The sequence below is a fragment of the Saimiri boliviensis genome, chromosome 20 (genome assembly GCF_048565385.1).
Source record: "Saimiri boliviensis isolate mSaiBol1 chromosome 20, mSaiBol1.pri, whole genome shotgun sequence".
Lineage (NCBI taxonomy): Eukaryota > Metazoa > Chordata > Mammalia > Primates > Cebidae > Saimiri > Saimiri boliviensis.
The window spans coordinates 199306-217367 of record NC_133468.1 but is presented as its reverse complement, the minus strand read 5'-3'; the positions used below and the strand labels follow the sequence as shown (position 1 = coordinate 217367).

At 43.2% G+C, this 18062-nt stretch overlaps 1 protein-coding gene across 1 annotated transcript; it reads left to right on the top strand.

Annotated features, from left to right (window-relative positions):
* Positions 1 to 2251: 2251 nt before the first annotated feature.
* LOC141582448 (tubulin beta-4B chain-like) lies at positions 2252 to 3919 on the top strand. Its single transcript, XM_074390394.1, has 5 exons — positions 2252 to 2308; positions 2537 to 2645; positions 2720 to 2830; positions 3297 to 3504; positions 3667 to 3919. Exons 1-5 carry the CDS (start codon positions 2252 to 2254, stop codon positions 3818 to 3820), a joined length of 639 nt encoding a protein of 212 aa, XP_074246495.1. The 3' UTR covers positions 3821 to 3919.
* The last annotated feature ends 14143 nt before the right edge of the window (positions 3920 to 18062 follow it).

Below are 18062 nucleotides of genomic sequence, written 5' to 3'. Positions count from 1 at the left end.
CATGGCATAAGGCAAATGAGGAGCAAAGTTACATCTCTTACATGGCAGCAGGCAAAAGAGCTTGTGTAGAAAAACTCCTTTTTATAAAGGGGAGTAATCCCAACACTTTGGGAGGCCAAGGCGGCAGGTGGGTCACCTGAAGTCAGGAGTTTGAGACCAGCCTGGCCAATATGGTGAAACCACGTCTCTACTAAAAATACAAAAATTAGCCAGGCATGGTGGTGGGTGCCTGTAATCCCAGCTACTCAAGCGGAGACAGGAATATACCTTGAACCCAAGAGACAGATGCTGCAGTGAGCTGACATCATGCCACTGCACTCCAGCCTGGGCAACAGAGCAAAAATATGTCTCAAAAAATAAAATAAAAATAAAAATAAAATAATCATATCTCATGAGGCTTATTCACTGTCACAAGAACAGTGTGCGAAAGACTCGCTTCACTCCCCGATTCAATTACCTCCAACTGGGTCCTTCCCAAGACACATGGGAATTATGAGAGCTATAATTGATAAGATTTGACTGGAGACACAGCCAAACCATGTCACAGGTTATGAAACAAATTTATTCTATCAGGCCAGACTTGAAATGAGCTCCTTGACCATCCCAAGGAAGAGTGATTAACAGATGCAAGTTGTTTTATGCATCAGGAAAACAGGAGGGCTAATGCTCTGATTAGTCAGCACAAGTTAATCAAGTCACATGCCTTGCTGACCTCGACCTCAGCTCAAAAAGCTGAGTTAATTGAACTTACCAGAGCCCTGTAGTCAAGGAAAAATTTAAAAGTTAACATTTACACTAAGTATGACTTTTGAGTGCTTCATGCTTATGCTGCAATTTGGAATGGGTAGGGACTCTTGACCACAAAGGGCTTTTCCGGACAACATCACTCAGATTTTGAGCTTGTTAGAGTGCTGCTTGGCTGCCAGAGAAAAGTGACTATAATTGATTGCAGAGGACATCAAAAGAGAGATTGACCATGTGAAAGAAACTGCCCTTGCAGATGTGATAGGCAAGGTCACTACACTGAAGCCGACGGGCATGCTGGTCAGCGTACCTGGAGTTGAGACAGAATGCTCCAAAGAAGAACAAAAACGAGCCAGGGATTCCAGTTTAGTCCAGAACCCCTCTGGCTGGCTGACTCATGGTAATACATTACTAATGCCAAGTACTAATCATAGGAAAATAGTTAAACACTTACATGATTATTTTCACCTTAGAAGGGATTCTTTGTTTCAGTTAATGTCTCATTGGTTTTGGGGGATAAATCTTTTCAAGACACTAACACGGGTGACTCTGCCCTGAGCTCTGTGCCTGAAATAACACAAACAGCCAGCAATTGTCTCCTCCTCTAGTTTAACCTGTCCAACACTAAGAAACCTCTCCAGGTGAGGACTGAAAACTCTAATTTACTCAGGCACCTTTCTATAGGAAATTAAAATATTTGCCAATGCTTACCGATACCTTCACTGGTTAGATCAAGGCATTACCCATCCTATCTGAAAAGTGTTTACAAGAAGATATAATTCCTCAGTTTGTATCATCTAAAAGCGTGCAAAGTGACAATGGCCCATCTTTCACAGCAGGCATATCCCAACACCTAATCTCAGTGTCAGGAATCAAATATCACCTTCACTCTGTGTGGAGATTGCAGTCCTCTGGAAAGGTGGAAGAATGAATCAAACTCTAAAGAAGGCTAACGACATCAGAAGCCTGGCTTTCTCTAACACCCATAGCTTACTATGGGTTTGAGCTGCTCCAAAGGAAAACTTATAATTAGATCCTGTTGAGTTAGCACACAGAAAGCCTTTTTGAACCACAGATCTCCTAAGAGATGAAAGGACTCATCCATTACAAAAGTATGTCATCAATCCAGGACACATGCAAAGGCACTCTGTGAATGTGGAAACGAAAGTCTTCCCCTCCACATGGGAGGAAAATTCAGTTTCAGCTCAGCTAGGGATTTAGTCTCACTAAAGACATGGGAGGAAGTTCTTCAGCTGCCCAGCTCTCCCCAGCATGGAAAGGACCACAGCAAGGCCACCTGAGCGCTCCAATAGACATTAACCTCCAAGGGAGTCACAGGCGGGCACACCCGTGTAAAAGTCAAGCGGTTTCTTATTCTGGGAGCCCAATCCAAGGCTGGGGGAGGAGGGTGTGGGGCTGTTTAAGCATTGGCGGACTGCGGACTGAGTCGTTGTGCGTTTAATCCTCCTCTTCACCTTTCTTTTGCTGGCGTAGTCCTGCCTTGGCCATGCGGGAGATTGTGTTTACCCAACTCGGAAAGTGCAGGAACCAGATCGGCACAAAGGTTGGCAGCTAGGGCTCTGAGGGCCCAGCTCGGGCCTGCAGGGTGGTCGGTGAAGATGTTGGCAGTGGAAGGGGTGGTGCCTCTGCATTGCAGGCTGCCGAGGTGAACACCAAGGGACCCAGTGGCCTGAGGAAGGGGGATGGAAGTGGGAGAAGGACTGGGACAACTCCCACTTCCTGAGCTCCATGACTCAGCCCTGGCCTGTCTGGCCTTTTGCATCTCTCGCAGTTCTGGGAGGTGATCTCTGATGAACATGGCATTGACACTGCTGGCACTTACCACAGGGACAGTGACCTGCAGCTGGAACTCATCAATGTGTACTACAACGAGGCCAGTGGTGAGACCCCAGTCTGTTCCTGACTGCCCTCCTGGGAATACCAACCCTCTCCTCACTCATTCCCTTCTGTTAAGGTGGCAGGTATGTGGCCCGTGCTGTGCTCGTGGATCTGGAGCCAGGCACCATGGACACAGTGCATTCAGGGCCCTTCAGGCAGATCTTCAGGCCAGACAACTTCGTCTTTGGTGAGCTGTGGATGAGGACTTGGGTGTGGCTCCTTAGCCAGGGCAGCTCAAAGTCAGCGAGTGCCCCAAGGTCATCTCTGTGGGAACTGTGTAACTGGGGCCCCTGAACACCCTCCCATACTCTGAGTCATGCAATCCCCCTCTCCTAAACGGGATATGGGAAGAAAATCCAGCTGTCTCCTCAAAGTGAGTAGCTGCTGATGCAATCTCCCTGCAGGGAGCTGAGGTGGGACAGTGACTATGGCCTTTTCTGGGACCGGGCAGGAGCCACCTGCAGCGAGTCTGTTGTTAGGCCGTCTCAGGTTTGGCTCCTGATCTAGGTTCTAACAGGCAAGGCTGCTGTCTTGTGACTTTAGGGGAGAGGGTTCCATTCGCTCCACTTGCCAGGTGAATGGTGCTTTTTGCCTTGTGGCGACCACTGATGACCACATACCTGGCCATCAAGTGACTGACTACTACCTTACAGGTCAGCACGGGGCCTCAAACAACGGGGCCAAGGGGTACTACACAGAAGGCGTGGAACTGATGGAGTCGGTGATGGATGTTGTGAGAAAAGAAGCTGAGAGCTGTGATTGCCTGCAGGGTTTCCAGGTGATCCACTCCCTGGGTGGGGGGACTGGGTCTGGGGCGGGTCGCCTTCTCATGGACATAATTCGGGAGGAGAACCCAGACAGGATCATAAACACATTCAGCATCCTGCCCTCACCCAGGGTGTCAGACGCCGTGGTGGAGCCCTACAATGCCACCCTCTCCGTCCACCAGCTCGTACAAAATGCAGACGAGACGTTCTGCATTGATAATGAAGCACTCTACAACATCTGTTTCAGGACCTGAAAACTGACCACACCCACCTATGGTGACCTAAATCACCTGGTGTCTGCTACCATGAGTGGGGTCACCACATGCCTGCGCTTCCCAGGCCGGCTGAACTCCGACCTGCAGAAGCTGGCCATGAACATGGTTCCATTTCCCCGGCTGCACTTAAACTGATTTGTATTTCACTGGTTCAGAAACCTTTTCTTTGTAGAATGTAGCAAGAGTCATTTCCAGCCCCATAGTGGCATATAAGAGTTAACAGTAAGAATGCGTTTAAAACACAGAGGACCCGCTTCTTACAAACTGATCTGCTGTGTGTTGGTTCCTTTTAGGAAGTTGCAACTATGTTTTGATTCAGCGAGTTAGAAACACATTTCTTCTAAAAGCTGCCTTTGGACATTCCAGACTGGGTGGGAGTACAGGATGTAAAGAGAAATATCTGGCTCTAAAACAAAAATGGAGCTATCCAGCAGAATGGTTCTCCATGTGTGCATTCAACTTACAGAGATAAACTGATTTGTATTTCAACAGTTCAGAAACCCTTTCTTTGGAGAATGTAGAAACAGTCATTTCCAGCCTTATGCTGGCATATAAGAGTTAGCAGTAAGAATGCGTTTAAAACACAGAAGACCCACTTCTTGCAAACTGTTCTGCTGTGTGTTGGTTCCTTTTAGGAAGTTGCAACTATGTTTAGATTCAGCCAATTAGAAACAGGTTTCTTCACCGGGCGCTGTGGCTCACTCCTGTAATCCCAGCATTTTGGGAGGCCGAGGCGGGTGGATCACGAGGTCAAGAGATCGAGACCAACCTGGCCAACATAATGAAACCCCGTCTCTACTAAAAATACAAAAAATTAGCTGGGCATGGTGGCACGTGCCTGTAATCCCAGCTACTCAGGAGGCTGAGGCAGGAGAATTGCCTAAACCCAGGAGGCGGAGGTTGCGGTGAGCCGAGATCGCGCCATTGCACTCCAGCCTGGGTAACAAAAGCGAAACTCCGTCTCAAAAAAAAAAAAAAAAAAAAAAAAAAAAAGAAACAGGTTTCTTCTAAAAGCTAGGTTTGGACATTCCAGAGTGGATGGGATTACAGGGTGTAAAGAGAAATATCTGACTCTAAAACAAAAACGGAGCTATCCAGCAGAATGCTTGTCAATGTGTGCATTCAACTTACAGAGTTAAACGGATTTGTATTTCAGCAGTTCAGAAACCCTTTCTTTGGAGAATGTAGAATCAGTCATTTCCAGCCTTATAGTGGCATATAATTGTTAGCAGTACGAATGCATTTAAAACACAGAAGACCTGCTTCCTACAAACTGATCTGCTGTGTGTTGGTTCCTTTTAGGAAGTTGCATCTATGTTTAGATTCAGGGAGTTAGTAACACAGTTCTTCTAAAAGCTGCGTTTGGACATTCCAGAGTGGATGGGAGTATAGGCTGTAATGAGAAATATCTGGCTCTAAAACAAAAAAGGAGCTATCTAGCAGAATGGTTTTCTTTATTCCTTTATTTTTTTTTTTTTGAGACGGAGTTTCGCTCTTGTTACCCAGGCTGGAGTGCAATGGCGCGATTTCGGCTCACCGAAACCTCCGCCTCCTGGGTTCAGGCAATTCTCCTGCCTCAGCCTCCTGAGTAGCTGGGATTATAGGCACGCACCACCATGCCCAGCTAATTTTTTGTATTTTTAGTAGAGACGGGGTTTCACCATGTTGACCAGGTTGGTCTCGATCTCTCGACCTCGTGATCCACCCGCCTCGGCCTCCCAAAGTGCTGGGATTACAGACTTGAGCCACCGCGCCTGGCCAGCAGAATGATTTTCAATGTGTGCATTCAACTTACAGAGTTAAACGACACCTCCGGGACAGATGAATATGGTGGGTGCAAGTTCGGAGGTGAGGCGGGTACTTTGCTAGAGCCGAGGAATTCAAGACCAACCCAGGCAACAGGCTGCAGTGCATTCGTCCGGCCAAGGCCCATGGCAGCCTCCACTTCCCGACCTCAGGCAATCCTCCAACCTCGGGCTCCAAAAAAGCTAGGACTACAGGCGCCTGCCGTCACGATGCCCGGCGAACTTTTTTTTTTTGGGGGGGACGGAGTTTCGCTCTTGTTACCCAGGCTGGAGTGCAATGGCGCGATCTCGGCTCACCTCAACCTCCGCCTCCTGGGTTCAGGCAATTCTCCTGCCTCAGCCTCCTGAGTAGCTGGGATTACAGGCACGTGCCACCATGCCCAGCTAATTTTTTGTATTTTTAGTAGAGACGGGGTTTCACCTTGTTGACCAGGATGGTCTAGATCTCTCGACCTTGTGATCCACCCGCCTCGACCTCCCAAAGTGCTGGGATTACATATTTTTAGTTTTTATTTTCTGTAAAGTCGGGGTTTCACCGTGTCGGTCAGGCTGGTACTGAACTCCCGAGCTGAGGTGATCCACCCGCCTTGGGCTCCAAAGTGCTTGGATTACAGGCCTGAGCCACTACCTCAGGCCTTCCTATTGTTTTTAAATTCTCCTCTGTTGTGTCCTTCCTAAGTCAGTTAAAGTAGATTGAATTTTTTTCCCTTCTCATCATGCATCTCAGTTTTCTGTGTCTCCGCATTCCTAATATTATTTGATTTGGTGTTAGACATTGCCCGCTGTAACTCACTGAGCACTGGGCTTTTGGCATTTTGTGTTAAAATTGTTTTAGACTCGTTTGATATTCAATAAAATGACTTAAAAACAAGTGGCTTCTTTTCAAGCTGGCTTTTTAATTTTTTGAAGCAGGATAAGAGCAGCTATTAGTTAGTGGCTATTTTTTTCCACTATGGTTGTAATATGCCTTTTTTTTTTCTTTTGAGACTGAGTTTCACTCTTTTTACCCAGGCTGGAGTTCATTGGCACGATCTCGGCTCACCGAAACTTCCGCATTCTGGTTTCGGGCAGTTCTCCTGCCACAGCCTTCTGAGTAGCTGCGATTACAGGCACGTGGCACCATGCCCAGCTAATTTTTTGTGTTTTTAGTAGAGACGGCTTCTTACCATGTCACCAGTTTGGTCTCGATCTCTTGACCTCGTGATCCACTCACCTCAGTCTCCCAAAGTGCTGAGATGACAGGCGTGATCCACTGTCCCCGGCCTGCAATATGCGTTTTTAAATAATAAGTCTTATTTTTTAGAGTTGTTTCAGATTAATGGCAAAATTTGAACAGGAAGTACAAAAGGTTTTCACATACCACTTGCCTCTATGCATGCCTAGCCTGCTAGACTATCCATGTCTCTCTCCAGAAAGGCACATTTATTACCATTGATGAACTTACATGCTATTATTACGCATAGTTCATGGTTTACACTGGGGATGATACTCTTTTGCCTATTGTAAGCCAGTGGTCTCCGACAGTTTTGACTCCAGGGACTTGTCACCCAGAAGACAGTTTTTCCACAGATGAGGTGCGGGTAGACTGCTTGGGTTCAGGGTGATGGTTTCAGTATGAAACTGTTTCACGTCCGATCATCAGGCATTAGCTAGAGTCTCATAAGGAGCATGCAACCTAAATCTGTAGTGTAACTTAGACCTCTTGCATGTACAGGTCACAACAGGGTTTGTGCTCTAATGAGAATCTAATGCCATCACTGACCTGACAGGAGGTGGAGCTCAGGCGGTAATGCTTTCTCGCTGCTGCTCACCTGCTGTGTACGGCCGGGTTCCTAACAGGCCATGGAGCATCGTTGGGGTTTGGGGACCCCTGTTATAACCAATGCTCCCTTTATCAAAAAGGGTTTTTCCCTTTAGCTGATGGAAACACCAAGTGTTGCAAGCTCTGTGTGAGCTACAGAGATTATTTCTTTGGAGAAGTTCTTCTCCCTGCTTTGCATCATTTCCTCAAATACATGTACTAATCAGCACTTTCCTGAAGATTAAAGACAGGAATCCAAGGCATTCTCTGTGTGCAGCAATGTTCTCTAGTCTGTCCTGTGATGTCACCACCCTGACTTTTTCAAACTTACTACAGGCTCTGCCTGGGTCCTCCCTCACTGCTTTGCAGTTCAAAATCTCAGGTGATAAACCGGAGTAATCTTGGGGCTCACCTCTTTTATTTTCTCTCTCCCAGGGATCTCTCTACTGTACCGCACTATATGCAGTGTGGGAGCTATAGTTGAAAATCGTGTTTCCAGTTTTCCAGTTGCTTAAGGTGGAGGACAAATCTGGTCTCTATTACTCCAATTTGGCCAGAAGCAGAAGACTCCGTTCAATCTTTGTGGTCAGAAAGAAGAGTATGGCAGAAGGCAGCTTGTTAGAATGGAAGGTCCCTGGGCTAAGAATCAGAATTACCTGGGCTCTAGTCTCAGCACTGCATTGACTACCTTTGTGCAAGTGATTGATCCTTCTTGAATTTCTGTTTCTTCATTTGTAAAGTGGGTCAAATCATCATTCCACAGCTGTTGTAGAGATCAGTTGAAATAGTATCCTGCCGGGTGCGGTGGCTCAAGCCTGTAATCTCAGCACTTTGGGAGGTCGAGGCAGGTGGATCACGAGGTCAAGAGATCGAGACCATCCTGGTCAACATGGTGAAACCCCGTCTCTACTAAAAATACAAAAAAATTAGCTGGGCATGGTGGCACGTGCCTGTAATCCCAGCTACTCAGGAGGCTGAGGCAGGAGAATTGCCTGAACCCAGGAGGCGGAGGTTGCGATGAGCCGAGATCGCGCCATTGCACTCCAGCCTGGGTAACAAGAGTGAAACTCTGTCTCAAAAAAAAAAAAAAAAAAAAAAAAAAAGAAAGAAAGAAAGAAAGAAATAGTATCCTAACGTTTATAAGTGTATTTCTCTTTCAGGGTTATTTATCTATTTATTTTCAGGTCCCAATATACTGTCGAAATCTTTTCAGGTTACTTTAGGCACTGGACATAGTAGAAACTTACTGGAAAGCTGATTTATACTAGAATTTTTTTGTTTTTTGTTTTTTGAGATGGAGTTTCGCTCTTGTTACCCAGGCTGGAGTGCAATGGCATGATCTCGGCTCACCGCAACCTCCGCCTCCTGGGTTCAGGCAATTCTCCTGCCTCAGCCTCCTGAGTAGCTGGGATTACAGGCACTCGCCACCATGCCCCTAATTTTTTTTTTTTTTTTTGTATTTTTAGTAGAGACAGGGTTTCACCATGTTGACCAGGATGATCTCGATCTCTTGACCTCATGATCCACCCGCCTCAGCCTCCCAAAGTGCTGGGATGACAGGCTTGAGCCACCAGGCCCGGCTTATACTAGAATATTTTTTATAGAATTATCCCTAATTCTCACGAACAAACTGAAAATAAAAAAGAATTACTCCCAAGAACATCTGAGGAAATACAAGGCACAGTAGGGACACACTTCAAGGCGCCCTGGCAGTTCTCTGGTTTGGAGCAGAGGTGGGACAGGGTGTTTGTTCCCTCAGAGACTGGAGTACTTTCTGTGTGAGAGTAGCAATGGGACAGTCATTTTCTGGCAACCAGTCTGTGGCAGGAAGAAAAGTTACAACTGCAGAGTCCAAAGGGCAGCCGGGAAGTATTCTTTGAGGTGGGGAACAAAAGACATTTTAAACTTTTTGCTCTGCTTCAGGCAGCTGATGTCACAGTGATGATTCACCACATCAGGGACACCCTATCCAGTGGGCTTAGGCAAGCCTGCAGGCCACTTCACTAAAGAAATAAACCAGCCGGGGCCGGGCGCGGTGGCTCAAGCCTGTAGTCCCAGCACTTTGGGAGGCCGAGGTGGGTGGATCACGAGGTCGAGAGATTGAGACCAACCTGGTTAACATGGTGAAACCCCGTCTCTACTAAAAATACAAAAAATTAGCTGGGCATGGTGGTGCGTGCCTATAATCCCAGCTACTCAGGAGGCTGAGGCGGGAGAATTGCCTGAACCCAGGAGGCAGAGGTTGCGGTGAGCCGAGGTCGCGCCATTGTACTCCAGCCTGGGTAACAAGAGCGAAACTCCGTCTCAAAAAAAAAAGAAATAAATAAACCAGCCGGGCATGGTGGCACGTGCCTGTAATCCCAGCTACTCAGGAGGCTGAGGCAGGAGAATTGCCTGAGCCCAGGAGGCGGAGGATGCGGTGAGCCGAGGTCGCGCCATTGCACTCCAGCCTGGGTAACAAGAGCAAAACTCCGCTTCAAAAAAAAAAAAAAGAAAGAAAGAAAGAAAAAGAAATAAACCAGGAGGTGTGCTCGCCGGTGCTGGGCTTGGCGGGTGGCGGCAGCGGTGGTGGTGGCAGCGTGCACAGAGGTGATTGTGGCTTCCCTGGTGAAAGACAGTGTGGTGGTTCCTCAAGGACCTAGAAAATGAAATTCCATTTGACCCAGCAAACCCATTTCTAGGTATATATCCAAAGGATTATAAATCATTCTACTGTAAGCACACATGCACACGAATGTTCATTGCAGCACAGTTTACAATAGCAAAGACCTGGAACCAATCCAAATGCCCATCAATGATAGACTGGACAGGAAAAATGTGGTACATATACACCATGGAATATTATGCAGCCATCAAAAACGATGAGTTCGTGTCCTTTGTAGGGACATGGATGAACCTGGAAACCATCATTCTCAGCAAACTGACACAAGAACAGAAAATCAAACACCGCATGTTCTCAATCATAGCTGGGTGTTGAACAATGAGAACACATGGACACAGGGAAGGGAGCACTACATATTGGGGTCTGTTGGGAGAAAATTGGGGGCAGACAGCGAGGGGTGGGGAGTTGGAGAGAGATAGCATGGGGAGAAATGCCAGATACAGGTGAAGGGGAGGAAGGCAGAAAATCACACCACCATGTGTGTACCTATGCAACAATCTTGCATGTTCTTCACATGACCCCCAAAACCTAAAATGCAATAAAAAACTAAGTAACTAACTAACTAAACATATGAATAAATAAAATTGCATGAGGCTGACTGGCCTTAATGATGAATGTTAAAACTCGGTTTCTGGTGGCCTCTGATTGCATCCTGGTTCTGCCACTTATGGGCTGTGTGACCAGGAGACAGTTTCTTGACATCTTTGTTCTTGACTCTTCAGCTGTACAGTAAGAATATTACTGCCTAAATCTTAGGGTTTTGGTAAAATTAAAGCAATTAACTCAAATACAGGTGTGAGAAGAATGTCCAGCATATAGAGAGAGCACAGAAAATCATTAGCTCTGGTTATTTGTAAAGTGTTTTAGATCAGGACCAGTGGTAAGCCTGGGAACAACAAGGTGTCCACACCAGGGGGTTGTAATTTGTGTTCATTTTAATTGACAGTTTGGGACTCTAATATTCGATGGGTATTTGTAATACTGTCCTTGGCAGACTCTCACACAGTCTCACATGGCAGGAATATAAATACTAAAGGAAGCTCCCTCATCTTGTACTGCTCTTTACCACCCTTGTAACACCAGATAATAAACACTTAAATGCTGAGTTTTTTTCTGTTTTAAGATTAGAGAAAGAGGCAAAGCGTTTTCTGATCTACTTGTTTAATAAATTCTTTTTGCCAACTAGTTTTTTATATTCACTTAATAAACTTAAAGGTAGTTTAAAGTATATGTTTATATAACTTTTATGAATAAGTGAAAAAAGTCATTTATCTTGAGAGAATTTAAACAGTTGCTTTAGAGTCTGTCTTTTAAAGTATTAACTTTTTGAATAAAGCCGAGTGTAGCAGCTCACGCCTGTAATCCCAGCACCTTAGGAGGCTGAGGCAGGCAGATCAGCTGAGGTTGGGAGTTCAAGATTACCCTGACCAACATGGAGAAACCCCACCTCTACAAAAAAAAAAAAAAAAAAAAAATTAGTCAGGCATGCCTGTAATTTAGGTGGTACATGCCTATAATTCCAGCTACTCAGGAAGCTGAGACAGATGAAACATTTGAACCCAGGAAGCAGGGGTAGCAGTGAGCCAAGATCGCACCATTGCACTCCAGCCTAGACAACAAGAGTGAAATTTCTTCTCAGAAAAAAAAAAAAAGAAAAACAGAAGAAAGTAAGAAGGAAAATAAAAGAAAAGAAAGAAAGAAAGAAAAAGAAAGCAAAAGAAGAAAGTGAAAGAAATAAAGAAATTATATTGCTCTGAAAAATAATAATTAACATATTTTACTATTGAGCGGTAGGTTCAAACTACTCATGATATCAAAGTTTACTTACCTACATCACTAAATAAGCAAGCTGTATGTAATAAAAATATGTGTATATTTTTCCTGAAATTATACAATATGAAGAAATATTTATTTCTCTTGCCCGATTTGTTAAATTTTCTTAGAAAAACACATGTACTACCAGTATATTTGGTTGAAAAATCAAAATTGTGTACGTTTGTAGGGTGCAGTGTAATGTTTTGATATATATATAAAATATGGAATAATTAAGTCAAGTTACGTAACATATCTATCGCCTTACTTACCTATAAATTTTTTGCAGTGAGACATTAAACTTACCGTTAGTTATTTTGAAATGTACAATACATTATCATTGACTGTAGTAACCCTACTGTGCAATAGATCTCAAAACGTATTTATCCTGTCCGTAAAACTTTGCATTCTTTTATCAACAACAGTCTTTGGTAACCAATTATTCCACATTGTACTTTGTTATTTCAACTTTCTCAGATTCTACATAAAAGTGGAATCATGCAGTAGTTTTCTTTGTGTATCTGGTTTATTTTACTTAGTAAAGTATCCTCTAAATTTATCCATATATATTTTTTTTTTGAGATGGAGTTTCGCTCTTGTTACCCAGGCTGGAGTGCAAGGGCGCGATCTCGGCTCACCGCAACCTCCGCCTCCTGGGTTCAGGCAATTCTCCTGCCTCAGCCTCCTGAGTAGCTGGGATTACAGGCATGCGCCACCATGCCCAGCTATTTTTTTGTATTTTTAGTAGAGACGGGGTTTCACCGTGTTGACCAGGATGGTCTCGATCTCTTGACCTTGTGATCCACCCACCTAGGCCTCCCAAAGTGCTGGGATTACAGGCTGGAGCCACCGCGCCCAGCCCAGTATTTTTTCAATTGACGTTGTCTCTCTCTCTTTTTTTTTTTTTTTTAAGACAGAGTTTCGCTCTTGTTACCCAGGCTGGAGTGCAATGGCGCGATCTCGGCTCACTGCAACCTCTGCCTCCTGGGTTCAGGCAATTCTCCTGCCTCAGCCTCTGAAGTAGCTGAGATTACAGGCACGCACCACCATGTCCAGCTAATTTTTTGTGTTTTTAGTAGAGACGGAGTTTCACCTTGTTGACCAGGATGGTCTCGATCTCTTGACCTCATGATCCACCGGTCTCGGCCTCCCAAAGTGCTGGGATTACAGGCGTGAGCCACTGCACCCGGCGTCTCCCCATTTTTAAGGCTGCATGATATTCTACTGTGTATGCTATTATTCTAAATGTATACATCACATTTAGAATAAAATCGTAATTTAAATACATATTCATTTATTGGTTGGAAAACTCATGTGTAATGAAAAAATATTTGTGTGGCAACATGCATTAACATAATTTAGCATATTAATGTCTCGTTAATAATAGCTAATTTGTACTGAGCACTAACCGTAATACTATATATATATTAATAAATTTTGTTCTTACAGTGATATGGTCTGGTTGTGTCCACACCCAAATCTCATTGTGAATTGTAGTTTCCATAATCCCTATGTGTCACGGGAGATACCTGGTGGGATGTAATTGAATCACGCGGGCAGTTACCCTCATTCTGTTCCCATGATACTGAGTGAGTTCACATAGGACCTGATGGGGTTTTTGGTTGGTTGGTTGGTTTGTCTTCTTTCATTTGTTTTCATGGAGTCTTGCCCTGTAACCCAGGCAGGAGTGCAATGGTGCAATCTTGGTGCCACTGCAACCTTCACCCTCTGCGTTCAAGCAGTTCTCCTGCCTCAACCTCCCTAATAGCTGAGACTACAGGTGTGCCACCATTTCTGGCTATCTTTTTGTATCTTTATAGATACAAAAGGTTTTACCGTGTTGTCCAGGCTGGTATTGAATACCTGATCTCCTGATCCACCCACCTTGACCTCCCAAAGTGACGAGATTATAGGTGTGAGCCAACATGCACAAAGGATTTGATGGTTTTATAAGGGACTTCCCCCCTTTTGCTAAGCACCTTTTCTCTTCCTGCCACCATATAAAAAAGGATGTGTTTGTTTCCTCTTTCTTATGATTGTAAGTCTTCTTAGGCCTCCCAGCCATGCTAAACTGTGAGTCAAATTAACCTCTTTTCATTATAATTTACCTAGTCTTGGATATGTCCCTCTGGCAGTGTGAGAATGGGCTAACACATACAGTCACTTAATAACAAAGGCATTGTTATTATCCTCAATTTACAAAGAAAGAAACCAAGGGAGAGAGAGAAAGAACTTGCTCAAAATAGCACAGCCAGTATTAAAACACAAGCAACTTTGACTCCAGAGATAATAATCTTGAATATAACAAAAAAATGCATACAACATACACACATCACTCTTCTCTGAATTGCTTTAACATTGAAAGACTGGAAATTGCAAATCTAGTTCCTCGATTTAGGGTAAATTAACAAAAGTTTTATGTTTCAGCTTAGCAAGTTATTGTACGAAACTTATAGGTAACAGACATCATTAGCTGCCAAAAAAAAAAAAAAAATAGTATGACTAGATTCAGTAACTATCTAGTCATGCAAATGATAGACCAATTAGATCAAGATCCTAATAGGGGTCTATAAAAAACATTTATGTGAAAAGCTGTGACCCTCCCCCGGACACCTTTTTCTGTCTCCTTACAGATATACCAATTTTTCCTGAATGACTCAGGGGAATACCAGGAACTGAGAATGCTCAGTGTTCAGAGTTGATTACCGGGAACAGAGTTCACACATTTCTTCTATATTATAACGAAATGTTATGAATCTTATTTTGCCCCAGAAAGGCTTCTAGTAAAAATATTGGTCATGTATAACCCTCTATTTGGATTCATGGGAATTTTCAACATTCCATTCAACTCAGAGACATGAAAATGTCAACCAAATTTCATAAAACATATTTGAATGAGATCAAGACTTTCTTAACTCAGTATTTTATTTCATCAGTAAATTTACGGAAAAATAAGAAATGTGTGTACTTTGGGGGAAATTACAGTGTTTGCCACATGGGAACAATTCAGACAAGTGCTCTTCGTCATCACTCTTTTTTTTTTCTTTTTTTTTTTTTTTTTAAGACAGAGTTTCGCTCTTGTTACCCAGACTGGAGTACAATGGCGCGATCTCGGTTCACCGCAACCTCGGCCTCCTGGGTTCAGGCAATTCTCCTGCCTCAGCCTCCTGAGTAGCTGGGATTACAGGCACGCGCCACCATGCCCAGCTAATTTTTTTTTTGTATTTTTAGTAGAGACGGGGTTTCACCATGTTGACCAGGATGGTCTCGATCTCTTGACTTCGTGATCCACCTGCCTCGGCCTCCCAAAGTGCTGGGATCACACGTGTGAGCCACCGCGACTGGCCTTTGTCATCACTCTTAAAGTAGCAATAAGATCACATCCATTTCCTGGCAGCAGCTGGCCTGTTTTTCACTGACGTGAAGTGCAGAAGGCATTGAAACAGTGAAGAAAGCTGCTATGAATGGAATACAAATATGAAGTACAATTGGTAATAAAAAGTATCATTTGTTATTGTACAACTATAGATAAGAATATTAGTATGAGCTAAAAATGTTTTTACTGAAATTGACAGAAAAACTTTATTCACAATATTTCTATTTCAAATAATTTTTAGCTCTTTATTTGCTGGCTTTTTATCCAATATTACTTGAGCTCAATACAAATCAACAAAATGAATTTTAATTTTACTGCAAGAATTTTATTCATGTATATGTTAAATTTACTGAAAATATGTTGATACTCCGTAAAAGATTTATACTTTTTATTTGATAGAGGCTCGCTCTGTTGCTAGGCTCGAGCACAGTGGCACAATTAAAACAAAGTTGCATCTAGACAAAAAAAAAAAAAAATGTGTAAGAGTGGCCATATTTATATCAGACAAAATATACTTCTAGAAAAAAAAAATAGTCCCAAGAGACAAAGAAGATCACTCTGTAATAATAAGAGGATAATTTTTCAAAAAGATATAACAATTAGGCTGTCGCAGTGGCTCATGCCTGTAATCCTAGCACTTTGGGAGGCCGAGGTGGGTGGATCACCTGAGGTCGGGAGTTCAAGACCAGCCTGGCCAACATGGTGAAACCCCATCTTTAAAAAATAAACAAATAAATAAAAGATATAACAATTAAAAATATATGCACCCAACTTTGGGGCACATAAATGTATCAACACACGTGAAGAGAACTTTAGAAAAAAACAGACAAATATGAAAATAGTAGAGAATTTTGTTACAATAGATTATTCAGACAGAAAGCTAAAAAAAAAAAATGGTATGTTTGCAGGCCGGGCGTGGTGGCTCAAGCCTGTAATCTCAGCACTTTGGGAGGCTGAGGCGGGTGGATCACGAGGTCAAGAGATCGAGACCATCCTCGTCAACATGGTGAAACCCCGTCTCTACTAAAGGTGCAAAAAATTAGCTGGGCATGGTGGCGCGTGCCTGTAATCCCAGCTACTCCGGAGGCTGAGGCAGGAGAATTGCCTGAACCCAGGAGGCGGAGGTTGCGGTGAGCCGTGATCGCGCCATTGCACTCCAGCCTGGGTAACAAAAGCGAAACTCCGTCTCAAAAAAAAAAAAAAAAAAAAAAAAAAAAAAAAATGATATGTTTGCATAGCACTATAGAACAGTTGCACCTACTGGACATATATAGAATATTTCATGTAACAGTATGAGAATACACATTCTTATCAAGCACAAATGGAACATTATCCATAACAGATTATATGTTGGGCCAAAATAAAGCCATTTCAAATTTAAAAATATTAAAATTATATCCACATTTTTTTGTTTTTGTTTAGAGACGAAGTCTCACTATATCACCCAGACTGGAGTGCAAGGGTGAGATCTCAGCTCACTTTAACCTCCACCTCCCGGGTTCAAGCAATTGTCCTGCCTCAGCCTCCCAAGTAGCTTAAATTATAGGTACACACCACCATACCAAGTTAATTTTGTATTTTTAGTAAAGGCAAGGTTTTATCATGTTGGTCAGTCTGGTCTAAAACTCCTGACCTCAGATAATCTACCTGCTTTGGCCTCCCAAAGTGCTGGGATTACAGGCATGAGCTACCATGTCCCAATGTTTCACCTTTTAAAATTACAATTTTTTTTTTTCTTGAGACGGAGTTTCACTCTTGTTACCCAGGCTGGAGTGCAATGGCGCGATCTCGGCTCAACGCAACCTCCGCCTCCTGGGTTCAGGCAATTCTCCTGCCTCAGCCTCCTGAGTAGCTGGGACTACAGGCATGTGCCACCATGCCCAGCTAATTTTTTTGTATTTTTAGTACAGACGGGGTTTCACCATCTTGACCAGGATGGTCTCGATCTCTTGACCTCGTGATCCACCCGCCTCGGCCTCCCAAACTGCTGGGATTACAGGCTTGAGCCACCGCACCCGGCTAAAATTACAATTTAATACGCCGGGCGAAGTTGCTCAAGCCTGTAATCCCAGCACTTTGGGAGGCTGAGACGGGTGGATCATGAGGTCAAGAGATCGAGACCATCCTGGTCAACATGGTGAAACCCCATCTCTACTAAAAATACAAAAATTAGCTGGGCATGGTGGCGCGTGCCTGTAATCCCAGCTACTCGGGAGGCTGAGGCAGGAGAATTGCCTGAACCCAGGAGACGGAGGTTGCCGTGAGCCGAGATTGCTCCATTGCACTCCAGCCTGGGTAACAAGAACGAAACTCCGCCTCGAAAAAAAAAAAAAAAGAAAGAAAAGTTTTTTTTCAAAAAAGTAAAAAGCCCTTTATACCTCATTGATAAAAAGCCATTGATGAAAAGCCATTTATAAATATATACACAAATAAAAATATGTACATATATACATAATAAAACCATACATATTTATAAAGAAATGAAATTATATAAGTATATACTATATAAATACAGAAATATAGAAATTTATACACAATATTTATATGTAAATATTTGTAAAATATAAATATATAAGTATATAAATTTATATATAATATATACTTACAAGATACATAAATATAAAATCTATATTTATATATAAATACAATATATAAAGAATTATATATGTATATTTATTCCCTTATTACTGATTCTCCAGTGTTAGTTAACAGAAAGCATTGAAATTATAGTCTGTGCAAACATATTATGTGTACGTGAATTCCATATACAAAGTTTTCAGTTTCCAAAGTGGCACCATATGTGTTATTTCACTGTTAAATTTTTTCACTTTACAACATATTTTTTGACATTTTCTAAGTCAGTAAATTAAATTTTTCCGGTTATTTATTGCTGCGTAACAAAAATTCATCCCCGAACGAAG

Excerpts from the sequence above, each read along its gene's own strand:
- LOC141582448 (XM_074390394.1), top strand. The coding sequence starts at position 2,252 with ATGCGGGAGATTGTGTTTACCCAACTCGGAAAGTGCAGGAACCAGATC. Across the intron at positions 2,646-2,719 it reads GTACTACAACGAGGCCAGTG|GTGGCAGGTATGTGGCCCGT; the intron begins GTGAGACCCCAG and ends CCTTCTGTTAAG. Across the intron at positions 3,505-3,666 it reads CGGGAGGAGAACCCAGACAG|ACTGACCACACCCACCTATG; the intron begins GATCATAAACAC and ends CAGGACCTGAAA.